General features: G+C 41.3%; 1 protein-coding gene across 2 annotated transcripts; it reads right to left on the bottom strand.

Moving 5' to 3' along the window:
• Window positions 1-1953: 1953 nt before the first annotated feature.
• Window positions 1954-14534, bottom strand: Cnih1 (cornichon family member 1). 2 transcript variants are annotated; one of them, XM_021262078.2, is made up of 6 exons: window positions 14325-14534; window positions 10759-10827; window positions 10370-10417; window positions 6523-6635; window positions 5198-5341; window positions 1954-2987 (listed from the first exon to the last, which is right to left on the bottom strand). In XM_021262078.2, the coding sequence occupies exons 1-6, from the start codon at window positions 14403-14405 to the stop codon at window positions 2960-2962; spliced, it is 483 nt and encodes a 160-aa protein (XP_021117737.1). In that variant the 5' UTR covers window positions 14406-14534; the 3' UTR covers window positions 1954-2959. The 2 variants fall into 2 exon arrangements, with proteins under 2 accessions (XP_021117737.1, XP_004835568.2); XM_004835511.4 differs by lacking the exon at window positions 10370-10417 and having other exon boundaries at window positions 2070-2987.
• Between the last annotated feature and the right edge of the window lie 2061 nt (window positions 14535-16595).

Genomic DNA, 16595 nt, shown 5'->3' on the forward strand with positions numbered 1-16595 from the left:
GAACCTGACTAGTTCATGGCTTAATAGGTGAAGATTCACTAATGCTTTGCTGAAATACAAATATATGTCAAAAGTGCATTATCTGGGCACTTCCTATACTTCCCTTTATGTTAAACCCAAACTTTAAACAAATTAGCAGTTTATCTGTACCTTAAAACCAAACCCCCCTCTACCCTGGAAGTGGGAGTGGGGAGTGTAGAGCATTGTGACAACTATCAAATCATCAATAACATTAACATACAGGTATTCAACAGTTTCTATGCCTACATCTATCTCCTCAGAACTAACCGGGCCTAATGCCATGATACAGATTTACTCCACAAAGTAACTGCTAGACGGACTACGTTTACTATACAAGATTTAAAATGCAGGAGAATCTGTAGGATCCAACAAAGTGTCGTTGGTACAGATACAAGTAGAGTGTGACGTTAGATGTAGTAAGACAGGCACAAAGGAGGAAAATGGTTTCTGAGAGCTGGAGAGCTTAGAGATGAAATGAAGCGCATAACATCAAAAGTAACCATAACAAGGAAAGAGCTGCTTACACAAACAGCTGTCGCTGCACTGTGAGCGCCCACATAAGCTGGGAAAGATTAGAAACCCAGGCTAACTACACCTCAGCTGAACCTACAGGGCTAACAGAAGGCAGGCCAGTGCTATCCCCAACAGATTCACATGAGGGACAAATTAAATTCAAAGCAAAGAAAAGAGCCAGTGGAATACGGTCAAATGCAAATATTTTGTTTTTGCTTCCTCCTGGTAAGTGATCTAATTTCATAAAACACTGAAAAGCAAGAGTGGGTAGGCACAGTATGAAAGCATCCAGGTACTCAAATCTGATCCCGATCACAGCCAGGAGTTAACAGCCTACCAGTGAGATGGGTGAACGTGTCGGTGATTGCTGGGAACTGAGGAATCAGCTAGGGATGACTTTTAGAAGCGTGAGAATGTGGCTTCTAACTGCTAACATGTTGAATTAATCCTTGAGAAGATTCTAGAATAGAGGGAAAGGCTGTGTACTGACTTAGCACACTGGCACTTGCTAATAGAGTGAGTGTTCATAAAAATACTTTTGAAAGGATTACTACAATAATAGTCCCAGGATACCTCTGTGGATTGTAGACTTGGTCAGGTCTCTTGGGGCCAAAATTACCTGTGAACAAGGAAGGAAATGGGAGTGGCTGCAGATGCAATGAGATGGATTAGAACTGACTGAACGCAAAACATGAGCTTCATGCCTAGCAAGTGCTCAGTGAGTAATTTACTGCACAACTCGAGGAACAACCAGTTCCCCCACTATTCCCCAGACTATAGATGACAAGGTCTTTCCTTGTAATGAAGTGTTTGACTCTTTTCCCTCTTCTGGCTCGACATTCTCTTCTTCGGTGCACTCACCCGAGTTACCCAATCCCAAAGCAAGAACAGCTCCTCTCCCAAAGGTGGGGAAGTCTGATTTCAAAGCATTTGTTCACTTGTAAAGAATAAAAAACAACTAACCCAACACCTTCTTAGAATAACGTTTCCACAAACACATCTGTAAATTCCCTCGATCATTATGGGGACTTTTACACATTTTTCTTCTTTGATCTTTTGCTGGAGAAACTTCTGAACCACTTACTATTGTCAATGACCTGGGCTTCCTCACCCCTAATAAAGCACAGCATGCTCAGCAAACATGCACACTACAACATACCTGCCTCACGAGCACGAGTGAAAGTCACTTTACCTTAAAACCAGCGGTCAAAAAAGAAAACACTCTTAAAAAAAAAAAAAGGAAAATAAAATTTAAAACATTTTACATGCCATCATCATTTTTTAACTGGTAAGGGAAATAACGGCGCTATGCCATCAACAGTTACCAATCTCCTCCAATGATAAGGGTACGAGCTACATCTAAAAACCCTTTTTAGATCTAGGCATGATAAAACCACAATGTAATAATTCTCTAAAAAGGAAAACACACAGTACCATGTCTTTATTGTGGATTAAGCAAGTGTGAGAAATAGCTATGTGTAATCTTTAAGACAATGCAAAATGATTAATTTTTAATAATTTACTGCACAACCCAATTTAATAATTAATTTCAGAGTTTTATTGTATTGCACTAAAGGAACAGCAGGATGGTTATACAATTTTCTCTCTCGTTCAGTTTTGAAAATCTAAAGTACTTGCAAATTCTTAAGAATACCTTTACCACCAGATTAGAACAGTAAGCGTATTATAACCAGATTCTTAGTAAGTAATGTCTTACAAATAAAAACACATTTAAAATAGCTTTAAATGCATTCTTCACAAGTAAGTCAGCATATATTTTTATATCGTGTTCACTTATGCTTAAGAATTAAAGCAAGTATATTACTCTGATGGAAACATGGAAAATCTCTCATTCATGCACTATACAGGGATAATATTCAAGTCAAAGGGGGAAAAATCCCACTCTTCTTATTTTTGTCAATGTAACCAGATATAATCATCTACATGATAAATGAGGAAACCTATCACGTTTCCTACGAGTCAGGTATACATTTTCACTTCATCAGAAGCACCTGAATATCTACAGCTACTTTATAATAAGATGACATTTCAATAAACCAAAATGAGCCCTACAGGTTCCTATAAACAAAAGCTTCCCATGGACTCGGACAGTCGGTAATTAATGCGCTCATTCGAAGGAGTATGGCTGTTCCTTAAGGAGTGCAAGTTCCACCTGTCAATGCCAGAGGTAATCATTTTATATTAATTTATACGTAATTCCACTTAAATTCTTTGTCCAAGTATAACATATGAAAACAGTCTTTCCACAAGCAAAAAATGTGGAAACATTTAAAAATAGTCATTGTTTCAAAGTAACTGATCAGATCCCATGGGCTACTCCCGGGAACAGGACCTTGCTGGATGGAGTCCCGTCCTGTGCTGGCTTCCGCATGCGCTTAACCAGACCATTCTTCTGCGTGCTGTCCTAAGAGCTCACCAGAACATAGATCATGCTGCGGAGAAGAGAGAAGCTGTTAGTTTAAACACTCCTCCTTAGAAAAACTACAGAGCACAAAATAGCCGAGGCTGCTTAATAGTCAACTAGTATGTGCTGCCCACCATCCCAGGAAATAAGTCCAGGGGCAGGCTCCCAGTGAGCTTCACCTGCACTTTCAGAATTGTGCCGAACGTAGGGCTTGGCTCAGTACATGTGCTCTAGTTGTCCCTTATGTCCCTCCCAGTTTTAGCAACAACAGCATGGCTGAAGCTGAATGAGGACCAGAGCTTGGGGAGCAACCCAAGACACCACTCTCTGGAGCCGCGCCTAGGAACAGGCAGGAGCATCTCTGGTGCCCGGCCGTTAGGCGAATTACATCACTAAACCCTCCTGCGTCCGAGGAGGAGGAGGTACGGTATCATTCCCACCTTACAGACGACCCGGGGCAGTCCTTAGCAGTGATGGGAACCTTTTAGAGCTTTCAATGACACCAACAGCCCGAGGCAGCTCGCGAGCCAAAGGTTCACCACCCCTGGCTTAGAGCCTTTCCCTTTGGAAAAAGGCGAGCCACAGGGCTAGAGACACAAATAATGGGCAGTAGGCACCGGATTTAACTCCTCAAGTTCCACGCTAACTCTACATCAAGAGTGATGTAGGAAAGCCATGGGACATGGTTCAGAAAATATGTTTGAGTAAGCAAACCTGACACCTTAAAATGGAATAAATGGGGCAGGGGATTTAGCTCAGTGGTTCCGGCACCTGCGGTGCAAGGTCGAGTTCAATCCCCGGCACCAAAAGAAAAAAAAAAAGAATAAATGTCCTAATGCTACAGTGTCCTGGTGACCATTTTCCCAAACCACATCTCCAGCTTTCATCAATTATTCAATCATTCATTTCTCCTTTCTTTCAACAAATATGTTTTAAGTACCTACTAATGCCAGCAGTGTTCCAGGCATTTCTCACAGAAACTTAAATATGAACAGGACATTAAAATGACACTGTGGATTTCACTGTTCAGAACCTATTCACTATCTCTGTTTCATACATGAGTAACATCTGGAGATGCATCAGTTACAACCTCTAACGGCCCCAAAAACACCTTTTTTCCTAAATTTCAGTCTATTTATCCTTTATAAAGGAAACTTAGTGATATACAGAGAAATACAAATATAAGCCTAACATTTAATACTTAGCAATTTTTCAAGTAACAAAAAGGAGAGGGAATGGTAGTGATTTAACAATTACATCTACAGTCTTTTTGTCCTTTCTTTGTTTTTGATAACAAGGACTGAATCCTTCGCACTAATCTATATCCCCAACCCTCCCCTGCTTTTGTCATTAAGCTGCACAAGCTGGGCTGGAACTTGGAATCCTCCTGCCTCAGCCTCCCAGAGTGCTGGTTTTACAGGCGTGTGCCACCATGCCCAGCTCCCATACAGCAATTTTTTTAAAAATTTTGAAAATCAGGTGGAAAGATCTCCAGTATATTTATACAGCTTAAAACAAAAACTCTAATTCCACACCTAACAATGTCCTTTGCCAGTTTTAATAGCCAATCACTTGACTGTTCTTACAGTGCACCTAGAACAGTGGTTCTCGCTAAGGCAATTTTCCCCCTCAGGGGCGTCTGGGAAGAGACATTTTCAGTCGTCTCGACTGAGGGAGAAGGGTCCCACTGGCCCCTTGTGGGAGGTCAGGCGGCTATGAAACCTCCTACAACCCCCACGACAGCTCCCACAATAAAGAACGAAGCAGCCGATGTCACCAGCACAAAGCCAGGAGCCCCTAGCTGGAGAGACAATGACAGGAGTCCATTGCACTAGCCAAGGAGAAAAGGCCGCAACTGCACTGCGCTGCCACACACAACCTTCTCCTTCATTCATTCCACTCAGACCAAGTAAAGCAGAAGATAAAGAAAACATTCATGAAGGAAGAAAATCAAACACCAACTCTAGAGAGACAGTTTGCCACGCAGAAAACTCTTCCACTACATGAAGACTTGCAAGCAGCATCCGTGGCCAAACTTCCTGCCCGAGTGCATGCCAATCGGCTGCCCTGACAAGTGCCAGGTCTCCTGGAGTGTGTGGGCACCACCAGTGTGTGCTGTGCCACCATTAAAGACACTGAGTTAGCCTTCAGGGGCATCTTAAGGTATAGGACCACGATGATGAACACTTCTTAGGCAGCAAAGCGAAATTATGTTTTCATTTTACTTTTTAAACTTACCCATATAGGTAGTAAAAAAATGCTAGGAGGTAAAAAGCTAGTTTGCACCATCCTTCCTTCTGACAGTACGCTAGGATATCTGCATTCATGATGGTTGTGGGGTCGTAGAGTCCTGGTCCGCTCATCACCGGTCTACTCATGTACCTGGAACAGACACAATCCATCAGCACTCAGAAAGGCAGCATCCTCCACACCTTCGCGACGGGAAAGAGGGCTCTACACACACACACACACCACACACACACACACACACACACACACACACACACACACACACACACACACACACACACACGAACCAGGCCCAGGCAGCCAGGCAGGGACACACACCGCTACTGACAGGTGGAACTCTCCTTTCATCATCTTTTAAAATGAAAGCTCCTTCAGAGGCAGAATGGGACAGCTAGACAAACTGTATCTGGTCTCTGCACTTTCAGACACCCTCCCCAGAATAAGCATGACTGTAAAAAGGTAATTAGGTTCTTTCTTTTAACTTTTTAATCTCAGGATCACTTTAGCCTTGGGGCAAAGGCACCAGAACCCCACATTTATGATGCTTGCCTTCTCATTCTACTTCTAATCATGTGTACATTTTTTTCTGAACCATTTCAGAGACAGAGACATGATATCACTTTATTCCTAAATATTTTTAGTATAGATTTCCTAAAACAGAGAGCTATGAGGTTTGTTTGATTTTTTTGTTTTGTTTTGTTTTTGGTACCAGGGATCGAACTTGGGACCTTGCACTTGTGAGGCAGTCCGCGGAACCACTGAGCTAAATCCCCAGCCTGCTATGACGTTTTGATAGGCCTACTTAAATAAAACAAAAAAACTTACTACAGGGCAGGCAGAACTATGTGAACTTGTGAAACAGGCTGTCTTGTATGAATAGCCAAATGTTTTCAAAGTAATTCATTTTGACGTAGGTGAAATTCAAAGACAGCAAAGCTAATCCAAGTTGCTAGAGGGGAGGAGTCTGGTGGTATGGAAGGAAACCACAGGGAAAGGCACCAAGAAGGCTTGTGTAGGCTGCTGACCTGCGTGGGTTCGCAGGTGTACACGTGCATGCAAATACATTCAGTTGTACACATTAGACTTGTGCATGATACTGTACAGAAATCACAGCTCCTCTTTTTAAAAATTGCTTTAAAAAGAAGTGAAGAAAATTCTGTAAGAGATTCTAAAATTATTCGTTTAACCATTTGGGTTTTTTAAAAATGCTAACCAATTTTGAATCTTCATTTAGGTGAACAGCATATAACATAAGCTTGTCAACCACAGTATAATGAAAATTTAGCTAGAAAAGAGATGTCTCTAAATATTACCTCCAGATATGGTATGCCAAGAGGGGCATATTGAGACCCAGGGTCAGCCACTCTGCTGCACAAAGAAACATGACACAGAAGAAAGCATGGATGAGGTACTCGGGGAGGACCAGCTGGAAAAGGAAACACAAGGCTGTTACAGAGACGCTGCAGAGGAAGCCCACTGGGCCTGGAAAGCAGGGGGCAACCAAGTTCCCACACTTTAAAAACAATTTTTTTTGAAAATCACTATTTTCTTAGAATCATAAGTGAAAGGGGCTACAGAGTTTTACTCCCATATTTAGCTTTTTTCCCAAAAGCAAGATTAGAAGCACACTGACCAGAACGTGCACTAAAAGAATAATAAAATATAACTTAAAATTGAAAACTTAAATTCTTAGAGTAATGGGTTAAATTATACAAAGTTAGCACCCACATTTTTCAGTTACTTGGTAATCAATTGGAATACTTTTTATTTCTACCATTCAACAATGATAAAAATATGAAAATGAAGTATCTGATCACATGCAACATGATATAAAAATCCACAAAAGCAAAACTCCCCTTTAGGAGTTTATACATTAGTGTTTTTAAGCCTTTAACAAATACCAGGAATGCTACAAATACAATATTTAGCAAATCACATCACATTACCATGAAAGTAATTTTTCAATGGAAAGCCAACCAGCCAATACTCTCAGCACAGTCAGGGGGAACACTAATCGCACGAATGCAAACAATGTGCTTTCTGCAATGCAGGAGGGAAAAAAACTGAGTTCATCACCATAAAATTAGAATTTTCCGAGTTCCTGAGTTTCCAATCTTACATGGTCTTTGGTTCCTTTATGCCTGCTTGCCAATGAAATACTATAAGGCAGAAGACCAGTAGGGGCTCAGAACTCAAAAAGAAACTGTCTGACAGTAGACAGTTACTGGAAAAATTAATTCAGGCAAAATGCTATTTATAAAGTGACTAAGATTGAATGCTTTACTTTAAATCTTCTTCATACTGAAAAGCCAGCCTAATCCCTTTGTTAAATAAAAATACCAAAACCTTTCATTGCATGTTTCAGCTAAAACACTTTCCTACAAGCCACAGCTGCAAAGCCAGTTTTTCAAATCTTTACCTCATACCAAGTTAAAATCAAATGAACCCTCAATATCATCAGATCTTTCCTGAGGGGAAACCATGGCTGCAGAAATAATATAATAACGATACATATTAAAGCCCATTTTCTAATACTCCCACCAAACTACTTTTTTCCAGTGGAGAGCTATAGAGTGAATACTATTTTTGAATACTATTTTAAATAAAATCCTACTTTGCTAGATCACCAGCTGATCTATGCCACTAACCAGATACTTTCTACAAATCTAGGCAAAATTAATAGCAAAGATAAACTGCATATATATATATATATATATATATATATATATATGCGTAAAATTTGTATGTGAACCTTTAAGCCACCTTAAGATCAGAGTTCTCTAAACAACAAAATGTCCACAGAACCTTTCTGAAACTCAATGATTACAACAAAAACAAGAAAAACATACTGTAGTAAGTCCACTATTTTGTAATAATAGTTTAATAAAGTTATTTCTTTAAGATGTAATAAGCCCTGGGCCGGGGATTTAGCTCAGTGGTTTCACCGCCTGCTGTGCAAGCACAAGGACCAGAGTTCGATCTCCGGTACCAAAAAAAAAAAAAAAGATGTAATAAGCCCTTTAGCCCTCTAAATCCAATTGATACTTAAGACAAATTATATCAGGCAATGTTATACCTTACATTTATACACTGAGGCATGGAGAAAGAATTAGTATGAAATCAGAATGACCCCTACTGCCCTTAAACAATCAGATACCTTAATAAGACTGTTAATAAAAATAGTCTGCACTGCTACCAGTCCTAATATGAAATAAATCTCACACTCCTAAAGTCTCAAGAAAAGTCTAGAAAGATTTATTATGCCTTTCTCCTAAAAACCAATCCTCACCATTCTTCAATGATGACATTTTGCCCCAAGAACCACAAGAACTCTATTTAGTTCACACAAAAACTAGTATCCAGGAAAAAAAAAAAACAACCCTTAGGCAAAGATGGCTGAAATGATAGTACTCAAACATGTAAGACATAATAATAGTCTCTTGTTAAGGCTCATATTTTTAAAAATAGTATCTGTCTTCCCCCATACTTTGGCAGAACCATCAAAACAAACTGAAATAGGGAAAACTGTCAGATGCCCTGCTTTTCAGCCAGTAATCGGCACCCTATCCCACCCTCTCCGGAATGCAATTCTGCTGCTACAAATGCATCCTACAATCTGCCCTAGCAGCAGGATGTCCCAAGCACTGTCTTTTCTCAGGGACCCTCTCCATGAAAAGAGCCAGAAATCACACACTGGATGTTATAAAGTGAAATTTTCCCTCTTAAAGTTACAGTAAATTAGGAAAATTCAAGAGCTTGAGCTTGAGAAAATCAAGCTGCCTGGGTTCAAATTCTGTTCTCTACCTTAGCTGTGTAACTTTGGACAAGGTCCTTCCACTTCACAAGCAACCTGGCCAACTGTCATGACAATGACAATACACCTACCTCCTGAGAACTGAACCAAGGAACATCCCGGAAAGTGCTTGTGGCACAGAACCTGGCACCCGGGGAAGTACTCACTTGATTTCAGCTGTTATTATCCTCGTTATCATTTGGTTATTCAAAGGAATGAAAAGCCCAAGAGCACAGAAAAGTATTCAAACACAAAAGGAGCCATCTCAGTCTCTTAGTTTCTCAGTAACAGTAGTTTGAACTGCTAACATAAAGATGTTTCAGGATGTTACTCCCAGATGTTTCGCTCCTTGCTTTCTAACCAGAAGGCAGATTCATCTTTTCAAGTTTTGTTTTCAAAGAACAAAGAAACAGCTAGTAAGTTACAACTTTTCCTTGTACCAACTGTTCTCTAAGGACAAACTAGAAATCTATGACCCCCTTCACATTAAGCTGCGAAACAATGATAAAGCAGTAAACTGACTTTACAAATGCTTTTCCAAATAAGATCCTCTAGCACACTAGTGAATTAGAATTTTACACAGCTGAAGTGTACACAAATTCTCACTTTTGTTAGGTAATTTGAATTAATATTTTCTATTGAAGATATATTCACTGCTTTCTTATAAACAGCTTTTCAGTTTCTGACCAATCAGGTAAAATTAAACCTATAGACTCAAGGAGAATCTTCCCAAACAAACACAAAAGAAAACAAATCCACCTTATCACCAAATCCATCACACCTCAGAACTTAGGACAATGTATCAGTCTACCTCAGAAATTTAGAGTAGATAGAACACATTAGAAATAACTATGTAGAGATATCTATAAAATTCTGACATCTTAAGTCCAAAGGACAGTGTTTCAAGACTCCAGGGCCCAAGAAAGGCTCTGACAGGCTCTAATCTAAAAGGCTCTGCATAAACATCAGTAATTTATTTTAGAACACACATAACTAAACATAAAGCTAGGCACAGCAGGTGAGTCTACACTACAGTTTCCTCTGCATACTGTCTCACAGACTGTGAATAACCTCACCATCCATTAGTCATTTTATGTTACCCAACTTTCAAATACTGTACCGAATAATTTAATACAGATGTGCCTAGGGCTGTAACATTAAAAAATGCATTAGCATTTAACAGCTTTCCCTACTTGTCTGAGCCAGCAAGCAAACATTTGCATAAAATATGAAGTTTCATGAAATCATAAACCTCCACAGGCATTATGAACAAGCACACTGAACAGAACAGTACAAATACAAATGCCCTAACCCTCCCAATGAGATGAGTGTAGCATTAAAACATTAAACTAAAAAGCAGTACACACCTTTAGTGCAATTTTGACTCTTTTAATCTTTTTGACCTTTTCAACTGTCTTTGGCCGACAATGTAGAAAGCAGATTGGAAGAATGTTAGTATTGACAGCTGACAAGATCACCAGTAGATTAATAAGTCAGAACAGTCAAGCACGACAGAAAAAAAAGAATATTATTTTAGATTCTGCCTATACGAAAACATACCAATATATCATGCCACTGAGAATATTGACCATTTTCAAATTATGTCAAGTTAAAAACAAATACATTTTTTTTTGGTACCAGGGATCAAAGTCGGGTCCTTGCGCTTGCAGGGCAGGCGGTGGAACCACTGAGCTAAATCCTCGGCCCAACAAATACATTTTTAAATTCTAAAGATAAATCCTATATCGTAACTTACAGGATTCAGGGTATTACACTGGTCTATAGGATTCTTGTAATCGGTCTTCAGCTCATCAAATGCTATAATCTAAAATAAAATTAGAACAGTTAGGACCACTCACTCGAGTAAAAAGCAGCAACAAACCTGCCCCATCATCAAATAATTACTGAATAAAGCAAATATTACATATACCAATTAACAGTAAACTAAATGTGTGTCAAAAATAGGAAGAACCAGAACTGGATTTAAAGACTTGAAAACACATTTATGTCATTATTACTAAAATGATCTGATACCACTGTGATATCTTTAATTTTCAATTTCCTCACTGTCTCATCATTTAAATTATAGTCTCTACTTGAAATGAGCTTTCCCTGGCCCTCACCACTCTATCCAAACTCCTCTTCATCTTAATGCCCCTCTTCCAGTCCAGCCTCCTCTCTGGGGTTTCCTGACTCCCGGGACAGAAATAACCACACCCTGTCCACATCCCCATGCCTGCCTACTGCCACCACACTGGCAACTCGGCCTTTCTCAAACTGAGTCTGTTATTTACATTCGGGTTTGTGTCCCCCGGGCCGTGTCTCAGGGAGAAGGTCCATTTTTAATTATCTGTGTGACAGTGTACAAGGGACATTAGGGATGGAATCAAACACTTCATTTCCATTTGTGCTCAAACACATACATGTCTAGGAATGATTCTGCACACACCGTGGAAGGACATGCTTTTATTTAACCTTAAGGGTCACTGAAACATAGAACTTCAAAGGCAAAATGTACTAAAGAGCAAAACAGGGGCTGCACACCACACTTTGTGGTATGAACTCGGGTGTCAAAGCAACAGATTTACAGGACAGCTATTTTGGTTGCTGACACTGATCACCCAGGGGACACTGAATCTATCCTAAGTTTCCCCACGGAGCTGGAAACGGTATCTTCAGATGTTTGACAGTGTTACTCCATATTGTAAGTGATATGTCTAGCTTTTAGTATGCTCATTTGCCTGTTATACATGTTAAGGATACTTTGTTTTGTAAAAAGATTTTTTTTTAATATCTAGAATTTTATAAAATTCTCCAACCAAATAGTAACAGAAGGAAAATAATTAAACATTAAAATGTAATCCCCAGGAGAACGAAGATATTTATTGTATATACTCTTATGCCCCAGCGCCTAAAATATAAGAGTGCACAGTACATGATTAAATGGTCAATAAATATTTATTGACTAGAAAGGAATAAAAAAAGTGGAAAATAATCAAGCACTAGGCTAATGATTTAAAAAACGGTACACAACTCACCAAAAGGGATTTTCCTTTGCTGAGCTACAGGCCATTAGCTGTGATAAATCCCTATAGTATTTTAGTAATAAAACTTCAAGACAAGTACGATAATCACAATAAATACAATTACATGCTTACAATAAGATTCAACTTAGTAGCAAAATGAATACAAAACTTATCTTTAAAACTAACTCTTTTTTTTTTGGTACTGGTATCGAACTCAGGACCTTGCACTTGCAAGGCAGGCGTGGTGCCACTCAGCTGAATCCCCAGCCCCTAAAACTGACTGTTTTGATTGGACATTTTCTTCAAGTGACTTCAAGGAATCTTCTGAATAAGTTCCTAGCCAAATGTTACCATAAACCAGTTCTCGAAACTTCTGCAAAGACTCTCAGCCTAGTGGTTTTGACTCCTTTGCAGCTCAGCAAAAACATTCACTAAATTTTCCACAGAAGTAAAAAAACAAGACAGATAAATCCCTAGAGATCCCAAAGTGCACAATTCAATGAGGAATACCTGCAAGGAATGACTTCTGAATTTTTACCTCTCAGGTCATCTACACTCTCAACTTTCCTTTGCACAGTGCACTGATACATGATTAGGACAAAGCTGACAAACGAAACCATCACCATAAAACATCTTCCAGGACAACAATGAATATAAACAGGAAGTTTGAAATTTATATTTAAAATTTCCAAGTGAGTTTTCTGAAAGATACTTAAACTACCTTACAAAATAAACCTAACGTTCTAGGGATAATAGAAAAATTAAAACTGTATGTTTATTTAAAACTGTTTCCCAAAGGATGCAGTAATTCTCCAAACAATAAATCCCTACGCTATCCAGCAATCTGTGGTACAATTATTGAATTCTATAATAGGACTTAAAATTATCTACTTCAGGCACTTTATCTTTTAAAGCTTAAATTGTATTACTCATTCTTTAAAAGTGCAGTTCAGATTTTTCTTGAGCTAAATCCAACCTGGTTAAAAACGTGGGACAGACTATCCATACAATGCTCTGTTCTGTAACTCTCCTGCATCCCCAGAAAGAAAAGAGTAAAAATCATCAAGTAAAAAAAAAATCATCAAGTAAAAAATGACTTAAAGCCACATCAGAGGCTAAGGCAGGGCTACTCTGCATCCCACAATATCTTATATATTGTTTCTTCACCAAAGACCTAATTGGGTCTTCAAGCTTTTGGTTCCTACCGACAAGCATTTTGAGGTAGTGGTTATTCCTGACACAGTGAACACTCTATGCAAGCATTCCCTGTTACACAAACAGGCAGCAAAATGAAGTGGATTTGTGTTATCACTGTACTTTTTTCTGAACACGATACTGGTACCATGCAATCACTCTGCCCCGCTAAGCTTCGTAACGAATGAGTGAAGCTCATCAAGACACCTGTCTTAAAATTCCCATCAGTGAACATTCTCAATCATTCAAATTCATACCATTATTCCTGAACGTACTGCACTATGAGGGGTGCAGAAGTAAATATGAGATAAATTTTTAACAAGTGTTGATTTCCAGACAGCTCTCAAGGCTTCAAATTTCGCACGGAGAAACAGCCTTAAAAATCTCTGGGCAAAGAGCAGGGCGTGGAGGCCACGCCTTGTAAACCCAGCTATTTCTGATGCTGAAGCAGGAGGTTCTCAACTTCGAGGCCATTCTGGGCAAATTAGGGAGACTGTGTCGCAACATATAAATACAAACAAAAAACAACGAAGGTTTGGGGATGGGGCACAAGGACAGAGCTCCCTGCATCAGGTCCCCAGGGCCTGGGGGGAAAAGTCCCTTGCACGACACAGATAAGGATGCGCCTCTATTCTGCAACACAGAACAAAACCTCCGTAGAGAAGCTGAAGGGTTCTGAGCATATTCAAAATCGTACTACAACTCCCCTCACCCATCAAGCTACCCTGAATACAGGGGTGCCTCGGAAGCTTGTTGAGAAACTCCCTCCATCCAAGTGAGATCGAGGCCGGGGAGAAAGCGATCGATCCACCCTGCATCCAAGTTCACCCGGAATACAGGAACCGGAGAGGGACAAAATCAAAGCATGGAGATTCTCGGAGGCGGAGTTGGTCATTGATCCAAACGGGTCCTAACTATCTCATCCCGGCCGCGCGGCTGCCAGCGGGATCCCGAACAGCAGAGGCGAGCCGCGGCCGCGAGGGGTGCAATTCGGGGAACTCGGCGCCGCGCCCCCGCCGAGGAAGCCGCACGGCCTGCGCGGCCCGGGGCCCCGGCCCTCCCCGCGCCACCTCCGGGGCCTGGCCCCGGCCCGGCTACTCACGTGCCAGATGGCGAAGAAGATGAGCGCGGCGGTGAGCAGCAGCGCCAGCATGTAGCAGAAGGCCGCGAACGTGAACGCCATGGCTTGGGCGGAGCGGTGGGCTGCGGCGCCGGTGCCAGCGGAGAAAGGCGACGCGGGGCCCGCTGGGTAAAACCATTCACTTCCCCCGGCCGCGGCCACGACCGCCGCCGCGGCGCCAGCCCCGCAGCGCGCCTGCGCACCAGCCCGGCCGCGCCGGCGCCCTCTGATGGCCGGAGTCTGCGTTGCACTGGTGTCGTCTGCGCGGTTGATTCCTTGATTACTGGTCCTTCCTTCTCCGTTCTTAGAACAAGTAGTTACCGAGTGCGTACTTTGTTCCAGGTACTTTGCATCTCCTTTGATACAACATAATATGGAATATAACACTTGCATTCAAAGAAATTAATATAATGCAGGAATGGAGCAACCAAACAAATAGTTATGGTACTGTTACCCTGCAAACGGATGCTAATGAGGCGCTGCGATGGTCAGAGAGAAGCCCCCAGCCCGCCCAGAAGCACTTAGGCAGGATTCCTGGAGCGCGTTTCCTAAACTGAGGCTTCCTGACGAGTAGAAGTCATCCAAACAAGGAGAAAGTAGAATGGGCAGTGCAAAAAGATGAAGAATGAGCAAGGGCCCAGAGATCGGAAAAGAAACATGAAAAAGAAAAAGCTCGGTGTCTTGGGTGAAAGGAGCATCAGTTCTGTATTAGTGGAATTGTAAGTGCAAGACAGAGCTGAGAGGAAAGGGCCAGCTGGAGGCCGCCTTATAGAAGAGGCTTATGCCTAGCTAAGGAGCTCAGATTCACATTCCTAAACCCAAGTTTTTCAAACATCTTTACTCAATGTGCACAATTAGGAATATTTTTCCATTGCAGCCCAGTGACATCATAAAGACAAATTATAGAGTGGTGGACATTTGGATATGGAGCCAAAGAAATATAGACAGAAACAAAATTCTCACAGAACGACTAAACATCCATAAGTACTTCCTTTTCTCCTTGTTTGTTTCAGGGCCACCCTATATAGTCCAGACTGGCTTCCAGCTCCATGATCTTCCTGCCTCAGCCTCCCTGCAGAGTGGTGGGATTACAGGTGTGTGCCACCTCATCCGGCTTTATTTTGTTTTTTGTTTGTTTGGTTGGGGTTTTGGGGGGGTTTTTTTGGTACCGGGGATCGAACTCGGGTCCTTGAGCTTGCACAGCAGGTGGTGAAACCACTGAGCTAAATCCCCGGCCCCTTTGTTTTGTTTTTAATGTGGTTGCAACTCACAAAATTGATTCACTGCCTACTAACTGCTGCTGGAGGAAGTAAAAATTAGTCAAGGCTTTTAAGCAAGAGACAACATAGTTAGATATGCATTAGAGAACACTCATTCTCGAAAATTGTGAGAGTGGTTTGGAAGAAGGATCTACCCCGTGCTGCCCAATAGAATTTTCTGTAGTGGTGTAGTTTGCTATACCGGCACTGTCCAGTCCAATAGCCACTGGCTACTTGTAGCTATGGAGCATTTGCAGTGTGGCTACTGTGACTGAGAAATCCAACTTTAAACTTTCCATCGTCTTAATTAATTACAATTTAAATAAGCACGTGGGGCTAGAGGTTACCATACAGGCCGTGCAGGACTGTACCACCAGGATTATGTGGCATCTTTGGGCAAATCACAAAGGTACTTTCTCCAGATAGACCAACAGGCCCACGCTGGAGAAGAGGAAGGCGGGTTGTATTTCAGCCCCACTAACCTGCTTTTCAGGCACCTGTGTACAGGACACAAAATGTTCGACTGTGCGCAACAACCTTGATCAGAGACGTGTTTGAATGGGAAAGGGGTCACAACAATGGTCCAGGCAAAGTTGCTGTGAATCTGAACTAAAGCACTAGAAACTGTGATGAAAAGGAGTTTTGATAGCATTTGAGAGACAAGCTCAGCAGGACTTGGATGACGATGACCAGATGTGCAGCGAGAGAAAAAGAGGAGAAAGGTAATGCATTCAGTACTTCAGGTCACAGAGACAGAGCAGAACCCAGCACCAGGCCATGTCTGCAGGAGAATTCACAATCTACTGGGAGGCAGGGCCCATTCCCTGAGCCCAGAGGAAAGAGTCTGCGGAAACTGTTCAAGCCAAACCATGAGATCCAAGCCCCTTCCAAATGAATCTGCCTACACCTTGGGAAGTGCTCTTTAACCTCCAGATGCCAAAAGACCCTACATTTTGGCAGCCAGCTTTCCTGGAGTTTCATTTGAAATGATCTT

The sequence above is a fragment of the Heterocephalus glaber genome, unplaced genomic scaffold (assembly GCF_053883595.1).
Source record: "Heterocephalus glaber isolate CG9 unplaced genomic scaffold, H.glaber_assembly_v1.0 deba00000901, whole genome shotgun sequence".
Lineage (NCBI taxonomy): Eukaryota > Metazoa > Chordata > Mammalia > Rodentia > Bathyergidae > Heterocephalus > Heterocephalus glaber.

Coding starts and splice junctions, on each gene's coding strand:
- Cnih1 (XM_021262078.2), bottom strand. CDS start 14,405: ATGGCGTTCACGTTCGCGGCCTTCTGCTACATGCTGGCGCTGCTGCTC. Junction 10,828..14,324: donor TCTTCTTCGCCATCTGGCAC/GTGAGTAGCCGG, acceptor ATTTTATTTTAG/ATTATAGCATTTGATGAGCT. Junction 2,988..5,197: donor TTTTTTTACTACCTATATGG/GTAAGTTTAAAA, acceptor TCTTCTCCGCAG/CATGATCTATGTTCTGGTGA.